Below are 24947 nucleotides of genomic sequence, written 5' to 3'. Positions count from 1 at the left end.
ATTTCCCCTTCTTTAAAGTCTGATATCTGACCTGATCTTATCGCGGGTTGCGCCTTGAGCAAAGCAGATAAGGAAGCAACGACAGAAACAAAAACAAGAATAAACAAACCATGTCCGATACCGCCCTCTTCCCCATCAGCAGCGACCCCCTCCTCTCACGGCGAGCCCAAGACCATGGACCAGGCGGCGCGATAACGTCAGCCGGCTTCGAGACGGGGCTGCTGAGCAGCTACCCGTTGCTGTCATCATTTGAATTAATCCCAGCCTCGCCGCCCATGTCGATGGACCAACAGCAACAACAGCCGACAACAGTCACCCCTCCGCCGTCCTCAAGCAGTCCAGCGGCGGAGGGGGACAGGCCGCAGCAAACCTTCCTCAGCCTGCCGCTCCCACATACACCGCCAAAGACCCCGCCACAGGTCCTCATCAACCACCAGCTCCCGATCGCCGTCCATGTCCCGCAAGAACCGCCCGCGAAGAAGAAGCGCGCAAGCAAACCGAAAGTCAGATCAGGCTGCATCACCTGCAAGATCCGCCGCGTCAAGTGCGACGAGGGCAAGCCGACCTGCACCCGCTGCGCCAAGGCGGACATCAAGTGCGACGGCTACGTCAAGGACGCCGCAGAGCAGAAGCGCGCCCAGGAGCGGGACGCCGTCATCCGCGCTGCGCAGCGGAACAAGGTCCTCCTCCCGCGGCCGGACCCTGCCGCTACTCCGAACCCGGGGCCGGTGCTCGTCCGGGCGAACCCCGTAGTGGTGCAGATCGACACCGCCGACGTGAGCTACTACGACCTCTTCCGCCACCAGCTCGTCCGCGACCTGGCCGGGTCCACGCACTCCGACTTCTGGTCGCGCATCGTCATGGCCGAGAGCGCGCGCGACCCGTGCGTGAAGGAGTCGGTCCTCGCCATCGGCGCGATCGCGCAGACGCTGTTCTTCCGGACCGCGCGGGGCAACACGCTCGGCAGCACGCAGCCGCCCGGCTTGAAACCGTGGGGCGGCGGCGGCGGCGGCGCGGAGATGCTGCAGGCGGGCGCGGCCGGGTTCCTCGACCACCACCACAAGGCGGCGCTGCAGCACCATCTGCGCGCGGTGTCGGTGTACAGGCAGCGGATCCAGATGGGCACGGCGGGGTCGTCGCCGCGGTCGGTGATCATCATGACGCTGCTGCTGATCGCGTTCGAGTTTATTCAAGGGAACATGAAGAGCGTCGACTCGCTGATGGGCACGGGGATGCGGCTGATCGAGGACGCGAGCACGCTGATGAGGAGGAGGTCTTCGTCACGGGACAGCGAGGAACCACAGGTGAGGGTGGCAGCCCCGCCGCGCGAGGACGAGATGGACGACATCGAGCACCTGCTCCCCTGCCTCTCCCTCATGTCAGGCTTCACGCACTTCTTCAACTCGCACCGCGCGACCATCTCGCGCATGAACAGCACGCCCGCCCCGGAACTGCCGCGGCCGGGGGTTACCCCCGTGGCCAAGATGCAGGTCCTTTGGGGCAAGTTCTTCACGCGCGCGGTGGCGTACACGATGCGCTGGATGCATACGCAGATGAAGCACCTCCCGCCGCCGGCGGACGCGGCCCGCGAGCGCGGCGAGTTCTTGGTGTACCTGCGGCTGTGGCAGTCTGTCCTGGAGACGTACCTCGCCGACCCGGGATTGGAGGCGCAGACGCGGCGCGCGCTGGAGATGATCAGGATACACCGGCTGATCATGTATGTGCTGGTGAGCGCGAGTCTGGATAGCAGCGACATGGCGTTCGACGCGCACGAGGAGGACTTCCGCGAGATGCTGCGGCTGACGCTGCGCTTCATGCGCGCCGACACCCCCGAGGAGCAGTTCCCGCTCTCGCGCATCGCGTTCACTTTCGCCGAGGGCCTGACGACCCCTCTAACCACCATCATCGCCAAGTGCCGCAACCATGACTTGAGAATGCAGGCGGCGGGTTTGATGCGCGCGCTGTCGTGGCGCGACGGGGCGTGGGATGGGAAGGCGCTGGCGGTGGGCAAGCTGGGCGTGGTGATGCTGGAGGAGCGCGGGATGGATATGGAGGGGCGGATTCCGGCGGCGGCGCGGTGGGTGTGGACGGATGCGAAATGGGATCTGGAGAGGAGGGAGGTGGTGGCGACGTATGTGAGGCTGGCGCCGGGGGAGGGCGGGCAGGCTGTGAATGCGCATTTGGTGCTGGATATTGATAATCCGCCTGATGCGTGTGGGTTGGTTGGGTGCGGTGGGGGGCATGATCCGTTTGAGGATCTTGGGATGGGGATGGAGTTGTAAAAAGCAGAATGGAAGATGGCGAGGTTGGGCAAAGATGCCCTCGCCATGGCGTAGTGATGGTGGCGGAGGTCATCGCGAGGTATGGCGGTTCGATTCTGGTATTTTGGGGGACAAGGTGCTTGGGAAAGAAAAATCGTAGAGGACATCATCGTCACCCTGCATCATCAATTCGGAAATCAGTTTCTGCTTTTGCTCTTGTGTGTTCCTCTCTTGCTGCTGACGGCATCTTGAAAAAGGCCTTCCTGTATGGGCATGGTGCGGGCTGTCTGTCTGCAACCTGGGGCCGACACGGCATCAACAGCTGCCAGTTTGCCTTGGCAACTTGGCAAATGCTTAACCGTCGGAAAAGAGGCCAATGCCAAGACTGAGGCTGCTGAAGAAAAGGCGACTGCATGTCTGCTATTTGACGTGGTTGATCATGGTGGGAGATGAGCGTGATCAGTTGCCGCAATGTTGTCATCTGTGAAGAAGAAAGAGTATCAAAAACTTGGGGTTGTGAGCCCGGCCACAACGGTCAGATGTTGTCATCACATCTTCGAGAAATCAGTAGCCACTCAAGTCAGGTCACTGAGAAAGCACCTGCGAGATACACTAAGCCGGGGAAGGAGATGATGATTCCGTCTCTCAGCAATGTGACAGTCTAACCCTATTAATGATCATCTTCATTCATTCGGGAAGGTCAATAGAGTCTTGTTCTCGTCGTACATCAACAGCGCGCCCTACGGCGTCCGTCACCCGTCTCCGCACAGCGGGCCAGGGTCTCAAGCCCAACCGCCGAAGCGAGAGCTTTTGCAATTAAGCAACATCGATAAGCATCCGATTCCCGTCTTCGCCCAGCAAATTCCCATTCCGCCAAGTCTCTCAACCGCCGATTATCGGCATTGACATGCAATAAAAACACTCTGAGAGTTGCTCAAAGTCCGTGTCATAAGTTAACTCGTGCCACTTGATGTTCAATGCGCCCCTAGTCGCCCCGGTGTCTAGACCCGGCATATGAGATCGGATTAGGAAGGTCGCGCTACCGACCCGCCTCGAATTGATTGGGGACGACATCGGAACAACTCAACAACTGCCAACGGGGGGAAATGCATCTCTGCCCAGACGCCTAATGTGCCGCGGTGCCGTGGTCGTGGGACAATGTGTACAGAGGACTTAGTATGTTGATGGTAGCATGTTGTCAGCAAGCTGCATTCATCTGAGCTGTCAATGGTAACCTAGAAGCTGAAGGTGGTGCTTGCGAGCATTATCAGACGACAGAACTCACAATCCGCCTCACCACTGACGATGCCGAAAAAGGCATGTCGATAGTATTACGGGGTCTGCTTTTCGACAAAACAACGCCTCCCGGAGCTCGCTTTTCTCAACGGTCTAGGCTACCCCGCAGACGGTGCAACGCTACTAACGGGATATCGATCAACGACATAAGCTTCCCGCCGTCTTCTCTTGTTTCAACCCCTGACAAAGTGCTTGATCCAGACACATATCCGTTGCGCGGATACCTGCTTGAATACGAGTGATATATCGACCAGTCAGATGTCGAGTAGTTCCGTGTATTCATCAATCCATCCTCTCTCAAGAGCCGGGGGATGAAGTCTTTCCCGTCGGGCTTCCAAACGTAGATTAAGGTAGGACGCTATTCAGCCTCCCCCATCACATCACCCCATGGGCGATGCAACTGCCTTCCCTCTGGGGCAAGAAGTTCGTCTATCCCGTCCCCAGTAGGTGTTCTGACATCTTCTCACCAGATGCCTATCTTATTTTAGTGTATCTCCAGAGTCACGATGGTGGCATACGGACCCGGAGTCCGCCGCGTTCCTGATTGCTCATCATATATCCGCACGCTCGTAGTGGCTAGCTCCTCGACCTTATTCTCGTTTAGCTCAAGGTTCGGTTAATCCTGCATCACCTTAATCACCCCCTCGGGCGCGTCTGGCGATATGAGGTGTGGAGAAAAAGTCCCCGGTGCGGCGACATGCCAAGAGCTTTAATCCCACGTCCTTTCCCCAGATTGCACACAACATCGCAGTCTGGACCTCTCTTTCACTGCGTTTCTTTCGGCACCCAAAGATCGAGTTTCTTTCTTGGCTACTCTTGGCAAACATGAAGACCCCCGTCCATCATCGGTTGTCGCATCCATCAGCGTTCGATGCCTTCCTCATCCTCGCCATGCCTCCGGCACTCGCTGCATTAGGCTCGCCTGGGCCCCTCATGTCCGCAGAAGAAATATAGACGCCCGCGCTTCGCACATTCCTCATTCGTCGCAACTCCCGTCTTGGCAGACGTCGATTCGAGTTATTTCGCTGGGGCAGGCTGTGGTGCTGGCTATGGAGTTGTCGACATGCGTCGGTTGAGGCACGAACGATAAAAAAACACCAGAAACATTGGCATCGCGACAAGTATATATATCGCGTCTGAGAACCTTGATGGCCAGTCATCCAGAGAACCTCACTACCTCATCCCGCCAACGGTATCCGCTCAGTCACCCCAATCCAGCTTTCTCTCTGGTCCTCCTGTCTTTCTCGGTTTTCTGCCCAAGCACTCCGCGACAATGAAGTTCCTCACCGGTCTCTCCTGCTTCGCCGCGCTCGCCAGCGCCGTGGTCGTCGACCTCAACAAGCGCGACAGCCCCCTCGACGTCAAGATCGAGGCCGTCGGCAACTCCGCCGTCAAGGCCAGCATCACTAACACTGGCGCTTCCGACCTGAAGGTCTTCAAGACCGGCTCCATTCTCGACAAGCTCGCCGTCGAGAAGGCCGAGGTCTTTGCTGGCTGTGAGTCGCTCGCGCCTTCCTCCCCTTCTGAAAACCGCATACTGACACACGAAAAACAGCCGAGAAGGTCGCCTTCGACGGCATCCGCCTCCGCCTCCAGACCGCCGGCCTCGCCGAGGACGCCTTCGAGGTCATCCCCGCCGGCCAGACCGTCTCGGTCGAGTGGGACGTCGCCGAGGTCCACGACCTCTCCGCCGGCGGCACCTTCGACGTCGCGGCCAAGGGCTCCTTCTCCTACGCGGACGCGGACTCGACTGACATCGCCGGCACCGCGCCCTTCGCGTCCAACGTGCTCTCCGTCGCCGTCGACGGCGCCGCCGCCGCCAAGGTCCGCCGCGACTTCCACGAGCACGTCAAGCGCACCGTCGTCCAGAGCGACTGCACCGGCACCCAGCGCACCGCGACCACCAACGCGCTGAGCAACTGCCGCTCCCTCGCTGCTGCTGCTTCCTCTGCTGCCGTTTCGGGCTCCGCGGCCAAGATGACCGAGTACTTCAAGTCCAGCACGACTGCTACCCGTAACACTGTCGCTGGTGTCTTTGCCAAGGTCGCCAGCGAGTGCGGCTCGACCACCTCTGGAGTTTCGCGCCAGTACTGCACGGATATCTACCCTGCTTGCTCGTCGGGTGTCATCGCCTACACGCTACCCAGCCAGAGCTACATGGTCAACTGCCCGACTTTCTTCACCATGACTGCGCTGTCCCGCACCTGCCACGCCCAGGACCAGGTATGAGTTTGCTGCGATGCGATTTTGGAGTGAGCGGAATTACTGACAGAGTGCAGGCCACCACCGCCGTCCACGAGGTCACCCACCTGTCCCAGATCAAGGGCACCACCGACCAGTCTTCCTGCTACGGATACTCTTGCGTCCAGAGCTTGACCGCTGCGCAGAACCTCAACCACGCCGACACCGTAAGATTATCCCGGTCACACTTGCGAGCGACAATCATGCTGACATGTTCACAGTACTCCCTGTTCGCCAACGCCATCTACGTCGGCTGCTAAGCGCAGATTCTCGAGGAGAGGTTCCGCGGCACCGGCCGAAACTTAGAAAGGGAGCCGGACATTCTGGCTTAGGGATGTTGATGACTGGATGTGAATGACTGAAATGGGAGAGGGAAGCTGTCTTTGTTCTTGTGTATAGGTTCTGGAGCAGCTTTGGCTGCACCACCTGTGAATACAACCCTGATGTTGATATGAATGAACTCAAGTTCGGACCGCGGTGATGGGAGAGATGCCGAGGTTAAAATGGTGGATTATGCGGGTCCCGGGCCCCGTTAAATGCCTCCCGGCTTGGGGTTGTTGCGGGGGATCTGCATGAGCCCCCTCGGATTAGTAATAAGCCGGTATGAGAATGCCGGGGCCAGCTGTCACCTCGACTTCACCATCACATCTTCTTGTTGTCTGGTTTTGGTCAAAGGGCAACCGAAAGGCGTAGCAGAGATACCTTTTCTTTAGAAATTCTCAGACCTATACACATCATGTCATCTTTCGAAGATTTTATAGACTCAGCAGTGCGGAATGCCGATATCCCGGGAGTTATGCTCTATGCCAGGGACAAGTCCGGTGAGTCTTCTGGTGATCCGAGTGACCGAATCTCCATACTTATGTCGTACCCATCACAGGAAATTTCCAGTATTCTCACATTTTTGGAGACAACTTAAAGACCGGCAAGCCCCTAGCTGCCGACGACGTCCTCACCCTCGCCTCGGTAACAAAACTCCTCACCACCATCGCAGCCCTCCAGCTCGTCGAGCGCGGCATCCTCTCCCTCGACGACAGCGACGTCGCCTACCACGTCCCGGCACTCGCCCAGAAGCCCATCCTAACTGGCTTCTCCGCCTCCGGCGCCCCCATCGAGGTCCCGCGCCAGCAGCCCATCACCCTGCGCCACCTACTCACCCACAGCGCCGGCAACAGCTACGACTTCCTCGACTCCGCGACGCGCGAGTGGCAGTCCCACCACGGGATCAAGCCCACGCGCGGCGCCACCGTCGAGGAGCGCTTCGCGTACCCGCTCATCTACGAGCCCGGCGCCAGCTGGGCGTACAGCTCGAGCTCCGACTGGCTGGGCAAAGTGATCGAGGCCGTCACGGGACAGAGCCTGGAGGACTACATGCGCGCGCACATCTGGGACCCCCTCGGCGCAGAGAGCTTCACGTTCAGGGTGGAGAAGGTCAGGCCGCGGCTGTGGGGGATGAACACGCGCGACAGGGAGACGGGGAAGGTGAAGCTGCATCGCGGCCGGGAGCTGAACGACGGCGTGACGGACTGTTTGGGCGGGCAGGGAGTGTATGGTACCGCGGGGGATGTGATGAAAGTGTTGGAGTCGTTGCTTCTGGATGACGGGAAGCTGCTGAGGCCGGGGACGACGGCGGAGATGTTTAAGCCGCAGCTGGGGGAGAAGGCGAAGAGGAGTTTGTTGGAGGCGATGGAGACGCCAGAATGGGCTGTTGGTCACTTTCCTGTCACGGGCGAGTATGATTGGGGATTGGGCGGGTTGCTAGTCGACGGGGAGAAGCATCCGAATAGGAGGTACGGGACGTTGATTTGGAGTGGCGCGTCCAATGTGTTTTGGGTATGTGACAAAATCCTAGCCATGGATCATGAGAGAAATGCTGACCTTTTGCAGTGGATTGATCGAACAACGGGATTGTGTGGTTTCTTTGCGACGCAGATGTTGCCGGCGGCAGAGGAGAATGTCAGGCCTTTCATCAAGGCTTTTGAAGACGAGATGTACGCTCGGTTGAAGAGGTCGAGACCCCGTGCGGCACTCTGAAAGGACATGATGTTTACTGCGGAGTATGCTGTACGTTTGAACAAGAGTAAACTAGAAAGTTACATCTAGACTTGAGCAAAAGTAGAGTGCAAATATTCGGTCCTTTTTGGAATGTGAAGCTGAACGCGTTGGCAAGCTGAATAATGCGACAGGATCACCATTTGACTTTCATGTCTTGTAAAGGATGATTTGGTTGATTTCAAAGCAAACGGATGGGTCGAACGGGAGCGAGGTTGGCGACATTCGCAGTCGTTGGAAAGTTGATATGTAAGCGGCGAAGTAGAATAGCAGGATATGATACCTAGGTTGGGTTGAGTTGAGGATGGGCTGGTTCCGCGCGCGATTATTAAAATGGGGTTCGGACGGCTTTTCCCTTGTTAACCTCAAGAGGCAAGTTACGACACTTTTTCATTCAGTTAGCCAATGGAACAGTCGCCTTGCTGCCCGAGTTAGATTGAAACGTAAACAAACTTCAAACTTCACCACGCCGGTGAGCCTCATATTCTATGGCTCACCGGTTACTTAGGACAATGGCGATACTCGCAGTGACTTGGACTTTCGCGCCGGGGGTTGACTGGCTTACTTTGTATGCCTTGATGGACTAGCCTTTTCGTCTGGGCAGATCATTTCTCAGCCCCATGTACAGCGTGGGGGTGCACGCCACCGAGAGACTAGTGTGATCCAAGAACTCTGCTTTACTAAAGAAATGATCATAGGAAAAACAAGTTAGGATTTTTTCCCTTGCCTAGTTGGTATTCATTTGACTGCAGCACGAGTACGCGACACATCGAAGCAGAAGGTGCTTATCCCACTATCACCGATCGGTCTCAGAAGAAAGATGCCTGCCCTCTTATCGACCTTCATTCTTAGGATAATTGCAATGTAGATATTAGCTTGGTCTGAGGAATGAATTGGATGTGTATCTGAGTTCGCTTAGAACACGGTATGCGGTCTAAGGTCCTGACTCTTCATCCCAAAACAGAAGGTAAACGTCCACAACGGACATCATCCGGCGGGCAAGACCAGAGCTTTCAGCAAAGGACAAATCCTGCACCGCCGATTCGCCAAGAATACCCTTCTTCTCTCGAGTCAACCGCCCTGGCGGCGGCAGTCCAGGGCAGGACGATCCGCCAAGATCTCAGCCGGCATTGCCAGCGGGCTAGGCCGATTTGACATCAACACCCCCCGGCCGCTCGGAGCAGTCGATCGTCCCGTCTTCATTGGGTCGGAAACAAGAATGGAGCATCGGCACCGTTGCGAGGGATGGATCCTCCCCTGGACGTCGCCATTCAAGGTGGGCATTGGGAGCCTTGTCATCATGGAAAGCGTCGATAAGGGGGCCCATACTTTCTTTTCGTCCGGACCTTTATGGCTTCGCTTGGGTGAGCAATGTTGTCTAATCAATGCTAGCCCCTGGGCGGGCAGGAGCACGACTTGATGAGGCCATCAGAGTCGGCAATCCAGGGACGCTTCGGCGTTGTCATGCTTATCAACCTTGCGTCTATCGTGTGCTTCCATCAGGAAGCTCAGATGATGTTCCTTGCAAGATACCAAGGACCCTAGGATATAAAACAAACACGTGCAGGACTAAGCGGCAGGATTTTACCTCCCGGTATTCAGCAATCGCTTCCGCGCGCGCTTCTTTTTTCAGCAACCTTGTCAGCCCACCGGGTGTCCAGTTGTTCTGTGGACACGCATATCGAAGAAGAAGAAAAAAGCAAGGAGAAGTGCCATCGCCAAGCAAGACGTCATCAAAGAAGTCCAGTTGACCTCGGGATGTGGGAGGCGTATTCTGTGGTAGAGTAGCAATGCCCAGTTTCTTTAACTGGAGCCCGGTAGGCCTTTTTCATAAGGGGCAAGTCGCACTGGGCCTTTGCGCTGAGCGGGTTTCGTGACTCGCGAGCGGCTCCATTCCTCCCACATCCCGTGCCGACTTCACGCGGCGCGGCGCACCGGGGCCGGAACACGGTCCTTGTGGGTCGGGTAAGCTCCATAGGGGTGGCTCCGGTCTGGGCCTCGAGGAACCAATTGACGAAACATTTCGAACGCATTTCTCATCATGGAGGTTGGATGGATCTGGCTTGCATTTCGAAATCTGCGTAGGGTTGCATCTGGTTAATCAAAAGGGGGCAATTCTTGTTGTTTCCAGCATCGTGTAAACATGGGGGTTCAAGACAAGGGATGATGGGATCCATGCCCGTCGCGACGTGAGTATCAACCATGGCGACGGGAGAATGTTCTTTCTCGTAGCTGCTTCGGTAAGTAGGGAAGAGTAGATAAAGCCTACGGGCCTTCTCTCGAAATGCTCTTCTTGGGTCTTCTCTCCATCGCAGATCGCCCTCGTTCTCCAATCTCTTCAGTCATTCTTTCTCGAGCATCCACTCTTTCGCTATGAAGCTCAGCTCTTTCCTGGCCACCGGCCTCCTGACGGCCTCCGCCCTGGCCCACAACGAGATCCTCTCCCGCTCCGAGATCTCTCGTCGTGATGCCATGGCGAAGCGCTGCGCTGGACAGACTGCCCAGTTCCACAAGAAGAGACAGGTCAAGCGCATGGCTAAGCGCGCGGCCGAGTTGGAGGCGCGCGCTGGCAACTCCAGTGTCGTGATCAACACTGAGGGTGTTTACTACGACAGCAGTAAGTCAAGACATCTTTGACAGCGTGCAAAGCCAATGACGACTGACCTTCATCACAGTCCAGAACAACACCTGCGTCCTGACCCCAGAGGTCACCGAGGGCCCCTACGTCTGGCCTCGTTCGCAGACTCTGCGCATGGACATGACCGAGGGCGAGGTCGGCGTCCCCTTGACGCTCGATGTCGGCATCCTCGACATGGCCACCTGCGAGCCGCTCCCTGACGCTCTCGTCTCGTTCTGGCACTGCAACGCGACCGGCAGCTACTCGTCATTCACGCACCTGAGCCCGAACACGCGGTTCGAGGAGCTGCTCAACCAGCTGAACATTACTGACTTCGAGATCGGCGTTACGGATCTCCACACCGACGACACCACCTTCCTCAGAGGCATGTGGCCCACCAACTCCGAGGGCATCATGGAGATGCAGACCATCTTCCCCGGCTTCTACGTCGAGCGTGCTATCCACATCCACACCCAGGTCTTCACTGACTGTACGTTCACCTTCTTCTCTTCTTGACCTGCATCTAGTCTTTGATCGTATGCTGACATTGCACGGCAGGGTCTGTCCGCGCCAACGGCACCGTCAGCTCCGGAAACCTCATCAACACCGGCCAGATCTACTTCGACGAGGACGTCTCTGCTCAGATCATGGCTCTTGAGCCCTACGTCTCTCACACCCAGATCAACCGCACCAAGAACGTCGAGGACTCTCAGAGCCTGTTCGACCAGAGCACGGTCGGCGGCTACAGCCCCATCATCGAGGTTGTTCCCCTGGACGGCGAGAACATCGAGAACGGAATGGTCGGCTACATTACCATGGGTGTCGACACCTCTGCTCTTGAGAGCTAAGCATTGAACCTGAAATATGGTGAGAATGCTGTGAGTGGGGTTTGCCTAGGTTATTCGTATGTCGGTGGTGGTGAGCACGTAGATAGTAATGACAGGATGCCATTGAAACCACTCATCTCTCGTTGCAAGTGTGTGTGTTTCACTCGGTTCGCGTGATGAACGTGGTTGTTTCATGCTCAGTGTCTTGTTAATTTGACTTCCGGGCCCATCCGCAACTTTCGTGGTAGGGAATTTCTCCCGCGGGACGCCGACGGCAGTTTTTAGTGGGACCGCCGGGGCCCGAAAGCCTAATATATTACAGCATCTCGGTGTGAAGTCAGCACCAACACATCGGAGAATTACTGTTCGCTTCACTTATTGCGAGTCAGCACAGTCATGTTGATCCAGAAAACTCATACGCTCACTCGGATTGATCGTGACGATTCGGACCCGAGGCGTGGTGAGAAGGAGCCAGATGCATGCTGACGAGAGATGCCTAAAAATCCCAGCGCGGCTGTGTGATTCGCTGATCGCTAACCCAATTAGACTTACTGTTGCCTAGAGAGGAGCAGAGCTGAGAGAATAGATGACCACGTCAACTCATTCGAACGGACAATCTATTCAAAAGGGCCAGTACACCGCGTCAGTCACTAATGGTATAGACAAAATATTTTCTGAACAAAGACAGATATAAGATGGCTGACGGAAACTCTCCAGCCAACCAGCCGGTGGATCCCTCGGACCTGGACCCTGACAGCTATGAACTCCAAGTCGCCTTGGATCAGCTGTCCGCCGGCAACACGGAAGCCCTCAAGATATACCTCGCACGCAAAGAGGGCGTCGATCCCAACACCGTCTCTCTCAGATCAACGCCATGGTCTGCGAACGAACATGAGAACAGCAAGTACTCCTTCATCGGCAAGATGGACGATGTGCGTCCGCCGGGCGAAGATGACGCGACCTTGAAGCGAGCCCCTCGGGTGATCTTCGAAGACAGTGCGGTTGAGTTCGAATACACGCCACTTGATCCGGAGAGGCGCCAGTTCCGGCTTCTCAGGCTTGCATCTCCCTCGGAGGATGGCATCGTCAGTCAACTTCAACTCGAAACATTCAGCCTCGATGAAGCTCCGCCGTACTTCTGCCTCTCGTACGTTTGGGGAGACCCCAAGAGATTCATCGGCATCAACTGTGACGGAAAGATGATATCTGTCACGGGGAATCTCTTCCACGCGATTCAGACTTGCCTCAACCGTCACCCAGACGCGTGGCTTTGGGCGGATGGTATTTGCATCAACCAAGACGACCTGGCCGAGCGGAGTTCTCAGGTCCTCTTTATGGGAGCGATATATCGGAATGCGTTGATGATTCTTGCTCATCCGGGCCATTACAAGTACGCCCTGGTTGAGCCCGAGACGAATGCCCAAGATGAAACAGATACCTTGGATGACCGAATGGGCGGCTTGGGAGTTCAGGACATGATGAGTTTTGGGGTCCGTGATGCCAGAGAGGAAAAGGCCAATGACACGGGAATATCCCAAAGGCCTGGAGACTGGCGAGGAACTACAGAGGACGACGCGTACAGCTCTGAGAATGCACAAGGCGCCATCAGCATCATGACCTTTCTCACACGCATATGGTCCAACAACACTCGGCAAAAGGTTCAATCCGACAAGGATTGGGAGAAAGTCAACTTGCCTGATCCCAAGACCGAGGAGGGCCAACAGGTTTGGAATAATCTGATGGACTTCTGGAACCAAGACTGGTACTTCCGCACTTGGGTTCTTCAGGAAGTTGTTCTGGCGAAGAAGGTTGTGGTGTTATACGACACTACAGCCATCAGCCTCGAAGCCATCACGGACTTTTGGGATATGGCCAGAAGCCACGGCTTGCCTCGCACCCTCCGACTCGGCCCTTACGCAGACACTTTCAATAAAGTGATGCACCTTAGTCCCGCGAGCTCTTTTAAGGTACTCCGGGACCAGCGTCATGGACAGGATAGGGAAGCCGACGAAAGTTCTTCGCAAGAGGTCATTTCAACTGAGCCGACGATGTTTGATCTTCTGTGTCTTTCCAGGAACAATCTGGCAACGGACGCGAGGGACAAGGTTTACGGTCTGCTTGGTCTGACCGACGATTCTGTCGCCCAGTCCATCATCCCTGACTACTCGCCTGAAAATACGGCATCGAAGGTGTTTACCGAGGTAGCCACCCAAATTGCAAACACCGAACGGGTTGTCGACCTTCTGCATCACGCCGGGGTCGATCAAGACCTTCCCGACCTTCCTTCATGGGTCCCAGACTGGACGAAGCAGTCTCGCTCAACCCTCCAGAGTCACTTGTACCAGTGCATGGGGCAGTCGACACCCAAGGTCTCTGTTCTGGAGATTGGAGACAAGCCAAAGATGACGGTTCGAGGAACCGTTATTTCGCGTGTCAATACGGTGGGAGGAGCATGGAAGTATTACTCACACGACAATGCTGCACTGACGTTTGGCGGCTTCGAATTCGCTCCCGAAATGGACCTGCCTTCCTTCAACGATGAGGATGCTCGGAACTTCATTTTGACCCTCGCAACAAACATGCTCGAAGATGTCGCGGAGCGGTACGCTGAGGAAGGCGCCGATGACGCATTAGTCCGCACCCTGGCGGCTGACTGCTCCTGGCAGGGTGAGAGGATCGGGCGAAGAGCGGTACAGGGAGATGGAGACGACGCCAAATCATCCTTGACCGAAGAGGTCCCAAAAGACCAAGTGGAAACCTCTGCTTCGGACGAATTCTTTGACGCTGTCGCGGCGTTCAAGCGGTTCTACGCCCGAGGTCCTGACTCACCAGAGGACTTGACCGCCCCCGGGATTCGGGCTCACCAGAGCGGGATATTCGTGTGGCTACTCGACTTTGATGAGGATGTTGAGGCTGATCTTCAAAGGCGAATGATACCCTACACAGTCCCCTTCCAAGAAATCCAGAAAGGTCGACGCTTTGCTATCCTGGGAACAAGAGGTCCCAAAAAGCCAGAGGTCGAGCAAGGAGATGGGAAGGATGTGGAGAATTGGTCCAAGAGGAAGGCACACTACGCTACTGAGGATTTGGAGCACTACTTCATGGCAACTCTGCCGTGGAACGCAGAGATTGAGGACTACATTGTCCTTCTGGAAGGATTCAGAACTCCGTTTGTGCTGAGGAAGACCAAGACAGAAAGTGGGGCTGGGCAAGTGGAGGAGTACAAAGTTGTTGGGGACTGCTATGTTCACGGAGTAATGGATGGTGAGCTGCTGCGTTGGGCGGACGAGGTGGACGAGAAGCTTGAGTCGGAGTATTTCAGCACGGATAGTGAGGGGCGGGGGTATGCTGTACGGGCACCACAAGGGTTCGTCCCTTTCACAGACTTTACTCTTGTCTGAGGAGGAAGAAAAGTTTTGGTGGGTTTTCCCTTCGGACAAAAATGTGTTACTACATGTATCTTTTGATAGATCTTCTCTCAAAACCTAGAAAGACAAATCTCTCTCATGGTGCATAAGGCAAAATGGTGATTTGGGGTGTCTTCCAGATATCCCAGCTACCCGACTCCGAAGGTTCACTAAAGGGGAGGAGAGTTGCAAAGCGCATGCTATCGAATAGTGTTATAAACTTCTTTGGCAAAAGGTAAAGAAGAACGTACGTGTAGTTTCCTGCAGCAATGTAGCTGCCATTTGCCAACTTTCCAAGCCACCAGAAGCGATCAGTCAACTCACTCCATGACGTGGTGCGCTCGATTCCCCGGATGGGGAAGGGCAGCACCTTGTCCCTGTCCATCGTCGCTGGATCAAAAGTGCTCGCACCAACGGAGTATGTCGAGTATGTGGCGGAGCCAATGTACCCATCCTGGCCTACCACCGGCGGATACTTCCATTGACTCTCTTCATATGTATCATCAAATATCTGAATCGCAATGAGTGTTCTAATTTCCAGATTGAGAGATGGTAGAGACTTACATCCCAACGCAGCTCCTTTGTTCCCCACTTGAACTGAACGTGAACCTTTGGAAAGTCCTGAGCAGCCCGGCTGGTGTTGAATGCGTAACTAGCAACTTGTCAGCTTTGGTGATCACAAGTCGCCGATACGATGTTCACTAACGTATGATACGCCTCAATACCCAGGCTGCTGGGGCCGGATCTTTGCAAAGGATAGCCATCTGGGAACATTTTCTCGGTCATTTGAGCTTTGAGGTCAAATGCGGCACCTTATGAATCGTGTGAGTTTGGTAACAGCGCACAATGTGTCACAATAATTCTCACCAAGATACGGAACTGAGAGAGCGTCTCCGTTTCCGCTAGATATGATGACCTTGCCACTGTAAATAGGCAATTTGGACTCGTCGTCAACTTGGGGATATTTGAAGCTGAATCTGAGGAGCTGTTAGTTGACTTTAGGGAATATCTTCGTTTCACACCTACTCAGCTGTTCTTGTCTCTCCAGGATTGACAATGAAAGGATCAGTGGGTAGTGCAACTTCGGGAACAAGCTCAATAGGCTTGACGTCAAGCACATCTGCAAGCATCTGAGCATTCCTGCCTTGTGCATTGAACCCTCCTGCTGGTTCCACAGCGAATGTATAGCCCACAGCGTCATCGCCATTGTTAGTGATGTCAACCTTATGACTGCCTGTGAATGTTCTTGTATCATTGAGTGCCATCTTCTCAAACGAGAGCGAAGTCCTTGACTCCAACAACTTCGTGGCATTGATGAGGCCAGTGCCAACTTGCGCGACGGGTGCGAAAAAGCCAAAGTCGGTTGGTAATGCTTGAGGCTCAATGGCTTGCCACGGAAGAGACTCCCCACAGGAGATAATGCGCCTTGAGAGATCCTTGGCAAATCCCTTGCCATGTACTGAGCGGCCCCCATGCTTGCCTATGTAGAGCGCAGCGACGCCTGCAACGTAGGGTGTAGCCATACTCGTACCCGAAAGGACCTTCCATGTCTTGTCGAGATAGGTGCTGTAGATGCTGGCACCAGGAGCGGCAATATCGGGTTTTATCTCCAGCTCGTAGGTGCCGCCCCAGCTGGAATACTGTGAAGGGATCCCACCGGCCGCGTCGAAGAAACCAACTGCCCAGTTGGGATCTGCAGGGTTGGTGAAGTCTGCAGTCACGTTGCCGCCTGCCTTGACTGTTTCGATGATCGCCGCACCGGCTTTGGCGTCAATGAGGGCCATTTGTGATTTGTATGCGGAGTTAGCGACCAGCTCAAATGGTCGGTAGTCGTCGTTGTAGATGAGCATGTACTTTGCGCCGAACTTCTCAACGTTCGTCTGCTTCACATACTGAGTGCAGCCTCCTCGTCTGACGAGGACAATAACGTTGGAGAGATCTGGCGTTGTCTCTGGCAGTGAGTTACAAGCTTCAGCTGATGCCTTGGTGTCGAAGGACAGGGGCACAATGGGTAGACCGGTAACGTTCCACAGTGGTCTGTTGACGGGTGGGATATAAGCCAGCTGTGTCGTATTAGAGACACCCTCTGCGCTGAAGGTTGCGTGCCACGGCGTGGCGGGTACTCGGCTCGTGTCAACGGAGGCAACGGCTAGGACCTCTTTTCCTGACGAACCGCTGCTCGCGTAGAATGGGCCTTCATCGCCATCGTTGCCGGCGGCGATGGTGACAACGACGCCTTGATCTACGATTCTGGATGCCACAGTTGCCCAGGGACCATCTGAGAAACCAGCTGCGCGCCCGATACTTGCAGTGATGATATCTGCCTGTGTCCGTCATTGATCAGCACGGATTCCCATTATGCGCGTGGGTGGGAGAACTTACACCTGCCTCATAGGCCATGATGGTTGCATCAATAAGCGTATCTTCATCGGTACCCTCGAACTGCAAAGTCCTTCAGTCAGCGCTCTTGGGGAAGGATGCATCGACGTCTCTCACAGCACCAAAGACTTTGAAGGCGAAGATTTCGGCTTCAGGAGCAACCCCTGAGTAGCTGGAAGAGACGATTGTCAATATCAAGATTCGGGACCTCCAGGAACCCGATGGTCAAACTTACAACTCGCTCTTTCCAGCAATAATCCCAGCAACGTGTGTGCCGTGGCCCAATGAGTCGAGTGGGTCATCGTCAGGGACTTTCTCGTTGGAACCATCGTAATCTATGGCGGTTAGCAAATTGATTACCACTGAAGCGGATTGTTGTTTACCTTCTCCGACTAGATCATATCCTCCAGAGACCTTGAATCCAGGACCAAACCCACCACCAAGCTAGCGAGCTGCAATTAGATACGATTTGATAATATTTCTCATAATACACGGAGGACTCACAGCTGGGTGACGATAGTCGACGCCTGAGTCAATGACAGCAACCTTAGCACCCTTACCAAAGACACCTGCTTCATGAAGTTTGTCAACCCCAGTAGAGTAGTGTATGGACCAGTTCTGGGCTGTCGCATCGTCGCTGAAAGAAGCCTGCGGCGTGAGAGGTGCGAGCTTGTATGTCTTGACCGGCCATGCTTGCGAGACTTCTCGAAGGCTCTGCAGTGTATCCAAATTGTCACTGCCCGACTCGACGCTCAAACCGGAGAAAATCTCGCTGTTAAAGGATTTGAGGACTGTCGCGCCCGTGGCTTCGATCTTCCGCGATAGGTCGGTGAGTTGCGCGCCCTGAATGTAGCATGTCAGCGGGGGATCTTGAGGAGAAGTCTCTACTTCTAACGTACTTGTTCGACTTCAACAATAAACTTCTTGGTTCCAGAGAGAGCGGCACTTTCGTTCTCATCTCTTCTGCGCCCGGTACCGGGGGAAGCAAGCGCGTCGGTTAGCCCCAGGGCCGCTGCCCAAATCGGGAGATCAAATCGCATGATGATGAGACACGAGACAATGAGATCGCCTTCAGGCCATTGCGCGACAAGGCTTGCAAGGCTTCATATTTGAGAAAGTCGAAAGAGAGAGAGAGAGAGAACCCGGATAGCACTCAAGAGGTGATTCTCGTGTCCGTATGCGCATTAGCTCTTGATTCCCTGTCGTGTCTACTTCCTGTCGTAGCATTTGAATGCAGCTTCTGGCAGGTTGCAAACCCGCCTTCTAGATTGGGATCATGGCTCTCTGCTATTCCCTGTAGGCAGGGCACACAAGGTTGCAATTAGCGCTGTAATGGGACCAATCTTCCGCCCGTGGTGCATGGGGTTCATTTAGAGTCCCTGCTAGAGCGGCTTTGCCAAGAGCAAGATGGGTCCAAATGGCGCATATTAACTCAAGTGCATGCGTTCCTGGTTGAATCCGGTCCCTGACGATCCGGCTCAGTGCGAGGTGAGTTACTTATTCGTACTCTATGGCGAGCCATAGTATCTCAAATATGGCATGTGATTCATGCTCTCTGCAGCCTTTATAGCCCATCAGATTCGGCATCGGAACGCACATTGACCAAAAATGAGTTCACCACTAGAGTAGGGTCATCCCAAATGAGCAAAAAACACAGGAGCTCTCCCCGAGGTGGGCTCGAACCACCAACCTCCAGATTAACAGTCTGACGCGCTAGCCAATTGTGCCATCGGGGATACGTAGGATCTCTGGTTGAAGCCATCGTGATGGCAAGTGGATTATGCGGCGGAGTCAGTATGGTTGTGGGACAGTCCGAGCCCTAGAAGCGAGAGGCCTTTGATGAAATTGTGGAACCGATCCTTGACGAAGATGGCGTAAGTGCACTTTGAGTACTGGTTCTAAGAAGCCAGCGAGCCGCTTGAAAGGCGCGAGACTGTTCGTCGACTGCAGAATTCGCGAGATTTGGCTCTTTCGAAGATATTCGTCGTGGCCAGCATCGTAATCATAGGGGTCTGGCGGAAGGGATTCAGGTGCCTGATATGACGCAAGAGTCACAACCGATCAGCTTCGAAGCATCTGGGTCGTAATATAGAGACATAAAATCGACAATGAAATCTTTTACCAGCTCCATATCGCGCCATCAATGACCGTCGGCCGTCCACACGGCGTCCTTCGGCGCGGGGACGGGCGGGCGGCCTGCCGGCATGCGTTTTAGCTTCCGGGGCTCGTCGGGGCGCCTACGGACATGTACCACGCCGCTATTTCCGGTTGAAGCCCTACCTAGGATCTGGCGGTTTTCTAAGCCGCCTGAGTAATCGGCCTTCGGTACAAAGGTGACATCATTCGTGCACCTCCGACGGTTGATCCCCTCTGTGATTACAAATAGCGATTTGAACGACCGTCCGTGAGTAGTACAATGGCGGAGGCCCAAAATAGGCCATGCCGCTTGAGTAATTCATTGCTTCAACCACGCAGACGCTACTCCCGGAGACTATCGGATTATCCATGGACGGAACACAACCGCTTGCAGACTTGGTTGACATAAATGTGTTGTCGACCCAAATGAAAGAAAAGCATCAAAGCAGTTCGGGTTGATTGGCTTGCTTTTTACCATTAAACTCGTCACAAGAGAATTGAAGCGCGCTCAATTTCTATCCCTTGGAAAATGGCACACAACATCCTCATCACTGGCGCCTCAGGGTATCTGGGCGGAACACTTCTTGCACGCTGGAAAGAAGCCGGCCTCAGCGGTTACGACAAGCTGTTCGCTCTTGTTCGAACAGATGCGCAAGCTGAAGCCGTCAAAAGTTACGGCGCTGAACCCCTTTCCTTTTCACTCAAAGATGAGATTGCCGTCAGAGACGCGGTCGTGAACAACCGGATCACGATTGTGTACTACCTGATTGATGCCCTCAACTCTACTGGCCAGAAGAACTTCATTAAGGCCTTGTCAGAGTTGAAGCGCCTGACAGGAGGAGACGTTCATTTTCTTCATGTAAGTGGTGCAGATTCACGCTTTCAAAATGCGGGAACCCTGACAATTGTGTTGCAAGACCACCGGGGCCAAGATTTTCTCGAGCCACGCTGGAGCTCCCACAGATCGCCCCTTGCTCGACACCGACCCAGATCTGTACAATGTTCAGAAGGCGCAAAAGGCACCCATTCCTATCATGCAAACCGTAAGTACTGCTTGAAAGTGGGGTTTCATGTGTGACCGGTCTGACGAAACCCAGGCTGTTGACACCAACAACATCATCATTGAAGAGGCAGCTGCGCAAGGTGTGAAAGCATACATATTTGCTCCCTGCATCGTTTGTAAGCAACCGGTCATCGATTTCCCAAAAGGTCAGTTTCTGACGGAATGCGCAGATGGTAAAAATGAGGGCTTTGGAAACCCTATTTCTATTCAGACCAGGGAAATTGTCAAAGCCGCCAAAGCTGCTGGTCGTGTTTACTCAATTACTCCAGGACGGCCGGTAAGCCCACCTCGCCGTAAAGACGACTTAATGAATCTAATTATGATAGACTTGGCCAGTATGCCATGTTACAGATAACGCGACCCTCTACCTCCAACTTCTGCGTGCCATCCTGAACGGTGACAATCCTGGCAGCGGCAAGAACGGTTACTACTTGGCATCCGCTGGTAGTGTTGCGTGGGATGACCTTTACGCCGCAATGGCCAAGGCTCTGTTCAAAAGAGGCATCATTTCCACCGACGAAGTCATGCAGGCTGATCAGAAAGCAGTCGACATAATGGCTAAGGGTATGGGTGTGGATACATCCCTAGTTGAGATGGGTTTGGCTGGAAAGTAAGTTTCAACCCTCCACAATAACCTTGACCATTGTATGCAGCATAGTATGCTGATACATTTGCCTTCTCGACAGGTGCACATTCACATCTCGACATGGCTCTAAGATTGGGTGGAAAGCTCAATACCCACCGGAACATATCCTCTATGTCGCTGATGCGGAGGTAGAGCTAATCATCAAGAATTTGAAGTAGATGAGAATCTTACAACGGAGCGCTGTCGTGTTCAACTGAGCATCTCGTTCTTTTCAGATAGAAAGTAAAACTCTCATTGGATTATCCGTCGCTGTTCTACAGACTGCGATTCAATCAGATCCCCCGCGCTAACTACCTTAATCAAGGATTAATACGTATTTCCCCTTCTTCTCCGATGTTTTCCGGGCCTTTGATTGGTGGTTATCATATCTTTGTCAAAAGTTCCTGCAGTATGTATGTCAGCAATGAGGGGACAAACACCGCGGACCGTCCGTGGCAACGAGGATCCGTGGATCGGCCCCGCTCGGGATTAGTCACTGCTGCCTACGCCCTACAACAGACAGTTGTTGACACCTTACATCATGCCGTGCCATTTTAACTCCTCACTCCCTGTTGTCTGATCAATATTTCAATTTGAAGTGCACGTTGATCCAAGCATGCCATTGAGAGCTCGCGAAATAAACAAGCACAACATGTCCGGGCAACTCATCTTTTTCGACATTCCCAGCAGAGACGGCACTTGCTGGTCTCTGAACACGTGGAAAAGTAGGTCTCCTGACCATTAATACGAGAGCAGAGCTAACACCGTTACCCAGCGCGCTTGGCTCTCAACTTCAAGGGGGTCGACTACAAGACGGAATGGCTCGAGTATCCTGACATTGCAGGCCGACTGGAGGCGGCCGGTCTCAAAGGCGACCCCGACCAGATCAGGCCTTTCACCTGCCCCACCGTCCAGTTTCCCGACGGCACATACATCATGAACAGCAAGAAAATCATCCCCCGCATCGAAGCCGACTATCCCGAGCCGCCCCTGTACCACGACGCAGACCTGTCTCAAGAAGCGCTCAAGCACATCGCCCCGGTTTGGGACGCCTTGGCACCTATTCTCCTCCCCGTGGCTCCTCGTGAGGTTCTGAACGAGCGCAGCGCGGAGTATTTCTGGCGGACGCGCAAGGAGTTTCTGGGCATGAGTCTGGACGAGTTTGGTGAGAAGAACGGTGGCGAAAAGGCGTGGGAGAAGGCGAAGAAGCCTATCGAAGATGCAGCTGCGCTGTTGAACAAGACGGAGGGTCCCTTCTTTCTCGGGGATACGGGTCAGTCATCGCAGCCAGCAGGACGATTGATGCTAATAAGAGCCAGTTTCCTACGCCGATTTCCTCTATGTTGGCGTCATAGCGATGGCGAAGAGATTTAACGAGGAGAACTACCGCCGTATCGTCGAAATCTCGCCCGCATTTGACAAGCAGTTCAAGGCTTGTGGCCCTTGGCTCGAGAGAAACGATCACTGAGTAAGGAAAGTGATGGGACACTTTGTTTCGCACATCAAAGTCTTTTATCAGCAATGCTTTCTGCTTATTAGGGAATTGTCTATGAAATGATACAAAAGAAACCTCTGCATGTACCCAACTAGCTGAAGGCCAGACATGATCTTCCGCCTATCGTCTTTCCAACATTATGTTCCGCTCGTCTCCGAATGCATCGTTTTTGTACCGAGCAAGATCGCGGACGAGCCTGCCCGGGTGAATCCAGAGATATAACGCCATGATGGCAACCATGAGAGCAGCGTCGAAGGCGTATACGAAGAACTCATGCTTGATAATGTATCCGCCTTCTCCCTGGAGATACTCGATTCCCCTGACCAAACTCCTCACAAACATGAGGAGGGCCACTCCGTACGTCATCAAGTAGTACTTGTTCCAGTTGATCCCAGCGTGGGTCGCATTCAAGTTGGGCCCTTCGCGCTTCGCCCACCGATGCGAGTGAGCACAAGAAAGCGCAAACAGGCAAATGACGCCTAGCTGCGCAAGCAAGCCGCCCATGATGATTTTCCTACTCAGATCGATGGCCGAGGGGTCGCCGGAGGCCGGCATGATTGATCCAAAAACCTGGCTGACGAAGCAGCCGATGTCGACGACGACGTAGAAGAATGCAGTGAGCCGCGGGCTGATGGCGGCGTGTCTTCGAAGATCGAGAGCTATGATGATCCGGCCGAGACTCATGTAGATCGTTGCGGCGAAGAGGGGCGGGGATCCGAGGATGAGGAGGTTCTGCATGATGAAGGGGCCGACGGCGAGCGGGTTTTCGGACGCTTTTGCGCGGCCGTAGTAGCCAAACGCCTCGCCTGTGATTTATTTTAGCCAAAGGGGAATCACTAAGTGCAAAGGCTTAAAAGATAGAGTGCTTACCCACGCCGCCAAGTATGAACGGGAGAAAATGCCACGCGCGAAGCCAGAAGAAGTAGCCCACATGTCCCACGACACCAATAGCAAACAACACCACAAATGTCCAGGCGGCTCCTGCATTGGGCCGGTATTCGTAGAAGACGATTTGTGTGCCGTTTACAACCGGCCCAAAAGGGCCATCGCCGTCGTTCACCATGGTAATGGCAATGGTCGAGGCGGAAGTCCGAAAGATAGCAGAGAAATACCCACAGTGGTAAGACGAAAGAACGGCAAAAAAGAAAGTCAACAAAGAGACTAGAGAGAGAGTTAGAATCCAAAAGCTAGAAGACGCTGTTCTTATCATTCATGCTTCATGATTCAGGGGGGCGGGTCGCTGTGGCAGTGACACGGCTTTTTCGTATTCAAATACGAATTTTCGGATTAGGGAGAAAGCTCAACGTTGACTCCAATCAGAATATTGCACACGAAACGCGTCTATCCATTGATTTTATTAAATAATTTTGAACCCGAAATAGACATGGATAGTTCATAGGGTATTTTTTTAGCATTTCAAGTGTTTCCAAATACATTGGTCATGCGCATGTCCTTGTGGTACTTTGTACGCATTTCTGAAGCTGTCTCCAACGCCTCAACTCGCTGCAGGTTTCGCTGATGAGGAGGGACTCGTAAAGAAAGTAAAGGCCTTAAGGGATGACCTCTTTACTGTGTCTATAGTGATTCGTATCACACCAAAGAAAATAGCATACCTACCTAGAAAATTGGGCACCGTTTTGAACATGTCTGCCCATGCTTTCACGGATAGCGACATGTAGCCGATTGAAAGACCCCGGGACTGTTGGTGTGCCAGCGTTTTCAACGAGCTATGTGGTCGTCTTATCCCTCAAGTCGGCAAGCTTCGGAATATGCTGTTGAAAGTAGTTGAAAAAGGGCATCTTCCCAGAGTTGAGCTTGGTGTTTCCAACATTGTCTTCATCTTTCAATTCAATAAGCAATGCCATTTCGGAGGGTTGATGTGCGCAGTCTATGGGTTGAGATGAGGTGCAAGATGTGAAGCTTTGTGTGCGCCATGTAATTCGCAACATGGGCGCAGATGGTAAGTTGGGAGCCTTACAATCTGATCTGACGGCAGGTAGATGGATAAGAGCAGTTTCTCATGGGCAGCTTGGAAGAACGACATGAGCCTCGCGCAGATTAGGCCAGCTGCTTATCTTTGAGCATTAACAGTGGCCACTTGAACGTGTCATCATAGATTAGATCAGAACATTACTAAACCTTTCTAAATTTTAGAGAGCATGAAGTAATGTTTAAGGAAGTTTCACTGGTCTTATCTTCAGGAATACTGATAGCAGTAAGATTTCAACGCCCAAGATCATCCCTTGTCGGCAGCGCTACCGCAAGTGTAATTAAGTTAATTTTGCCCCCTATACTTATTAACTTAGTGATCTTTTTCCTAAGCTTTAATTATTAGCTAACTTATAAGTATAGTAAATTAAATACTATAGTAAATAATATTATTACTACTTCCTAATTAAATAATAAATAAATAAAGTTATAATATCCTTAGTAACCTAAAGTAATTCTAAAGTATTATTACTCCCTTTTTTAATTAGTTTTTATTTAATTAAAAAGTCTCTATAATATTTAATATTATTAAAAACTTCTATAATAAAAAACTTAACTT

The 24947-nt window shown here is 53.6% G+C and overlaps 9 protein-coding genes across 9 annotated transcripts; 7 read left to right on the top strand and 2 right to left on the bottom strand.

The window, feature by feature from the left end:
* Positions 1-110: 110 nt before the first annotated feature.
* atnN-16 (Aspercryptin biosynthesis cluster-specific transcription regulator atnN) lies at positions 111-2282 on the top strand (the record flags this gene model as incomplete). The annotated part of the gene is made up of 1 exon (XM_036641541.1): positions 111-2282. One exon carries the CDS (start codon positions 111-113, stop codon positions 2280-2282), a length of 2172 nt encoding a protein of 723 aa, XP_036493361.1.
* Positions 2283-4830: 2548 nt separating this feature from the next.
* Positions 4831-6058, top strand: CGCS363_v009691 (Neutral protease 2-like protein; the record flags this gene model as incomplete). The annotated part of the gene is made up of 4 exons (XM_036641540.1): positions 4831-5053; positions 5113-5780; positions 5837-5965; positions 6020-6058. The coding sequence occupies 4 exons, from the start codon at positions 4831-4833 to the stop codon at positions 6056-6058; spliced, it is 1059 nt and encodes a 352-aa protein (XP_036493360.1).
* A 476-nt stretch (positions 6059-6534) lies between these two features.
* On the top strand, positions 6535-7842 carry mlcH-3 (Acyltransferase mlcH; the record flags this gene model as incomplete). The annotated part of the gene is made up of 4 exons (XM_036641539.1): positions 6535-6619; positions 6679-7631; positions 7686-7789; positions 7836-7842. The coding sequence occupies 4 exons, from the start codon at positions 6535-6537 to the stop codon at positions 7840-7842; spliced, it is 1149 nt and encodes a 382-aa protein (XP_036493359.1).
* Positions 7843-10223: 2381 nt separating this feature from the next.
* On the top strand, positions 10224-11315 carry CGCS363_v009689 (uncharacterized protein; the record flags this gene model as incomplete). Its single annotated transcript, XM_036641538.1, has 3 exons — positions 10224-10467; positions 10526-10957; positions 11026-11315. The coding sequence occupies 3 exons, from the start codon at positions 10224-10226 to the stop codon at positions 11313-11315; spliced, it is 966 nt and encodes a 321-aa protein (XP_036492672.1).
* A 674-nt stretch (positions 11316-11989) lies between these two features.
* Positions 11990-14695, top strand: CGCS363_v009688 (Heterokaryon incompatibility protein 6, OR allele; the record flags this gene model as incomplete). The annotated part of the gene is made up of 1 exon (XM_036641537.1): positions 11990-14695. The coding sequence occupies one exon, from the start codon at positions 11990-11992 to the stop codon at positions 14693-14695; it is 2706 nt and encodes a 901-aa protein (XP_036492982.1).
* Positions 14696-14798: 103 nt separating this feature from the next.
* On the bottom strand, positions 14799-18120 carry vpr-19 (Minor extracellular protease vpr; the record flags this gene model as incomplete). The annotated part of the gene is made up of 12 exons (XM_036641536.1): positions 14799-14901; positions 14953-15212; positions 15266-15353; positions 15408-15513; positions 15569-15678; positions 15728-17025; positions 17084-17143; positions 17198-17252; positions 17316-17415; positions 17464-17524; positions 17585-17923; positions 17980-18120. The coding sequence occupies 12 exons, from the start codon at positions 18118-18120 to the stop codon at positions 14799-14801; spliced, it is 2721 nt and encodes a 906-aa protein (XP_036492988.1).
* Positions 18121-19745: 1625 nt separating this feature from the next.
* On the top strand, positions 19746-21083 carry CGCS363_v009686 (uncharacterized protein; the record flags this gene model as incomplete). The annotated part of the gene is made up of 6 exons (XM_036641535.1): positions 19746-20075; positions 20134-20259; positions 20314-20395; positions 20450-20556; positions 20606-20889; positions 20966-21083. The coding sequence occupies 6 exons, from the start codon at positions 19746-19748 to the stop codon at positions 21081-21083; spliced, it is 1047 nt and encodes a 348-aa protein (XP_036492989.1).
* A 473-nt stretch (positions 21084-21556) lies between these two features.
* ustS-3 (Glutathione S-transferase-like protein ustS) lies at positions 21557-22372 on the top strand (the record flags this gene model as incomplete). Its single annotated transcript, XM_036641534.1, has 3 exons — positions 21557-21629; positions 21680-22177; positions 22224-22372. 3 exons carry the CDS (start codon positions 21557-21559, stop codon positions 22370-22372), a joined length of 720 nt encoding a protein of 239 aa, XP_036492990.1.
* Positions 22373-22519: 147 nt separating this feature from the next.
* PUG1 (Protoporphyrin uptake protein 1) lies at positions 22520-23462 on the bottom strand (the record flags this gene model as incomplete). The annotated part of the gene is made up of 2 exons (XM_036641533.1): positions 22520-23205; positions 23270-23462. The coding sequence occupies 2 exons, from the start codon at positions 23460-23462 to the stop codon at positions 22520-22522; spliced, it is 879 nt and encodes a 292-aa protein (XP_036492991.1).
* Positions 23463-24947: the final 1485 nt, after the last annotated feature.

The sequence above is a fragment of the Colletotrichum siamense genome (assembly GCF_013390195.1).
Source record: "Colletotrichum siamense strain Cg363 chromosome Unknown KSG_Cg363_contig06, whole genome shotgun sequence".
Classification (NCBI taxonomy): domain Eukaryota; kingdom Fungi; phylum Ascomycota; class Sordariomycetes; order Glomerellales; family Glomerellaceae; genus Colletotrichum; species Colletotrichum siamense.
The sequence above is the reverse complement of the archived record's forward strand: the minus strand, read 5'-3'. Positions and strand labels throughout refer to the sequence as shown.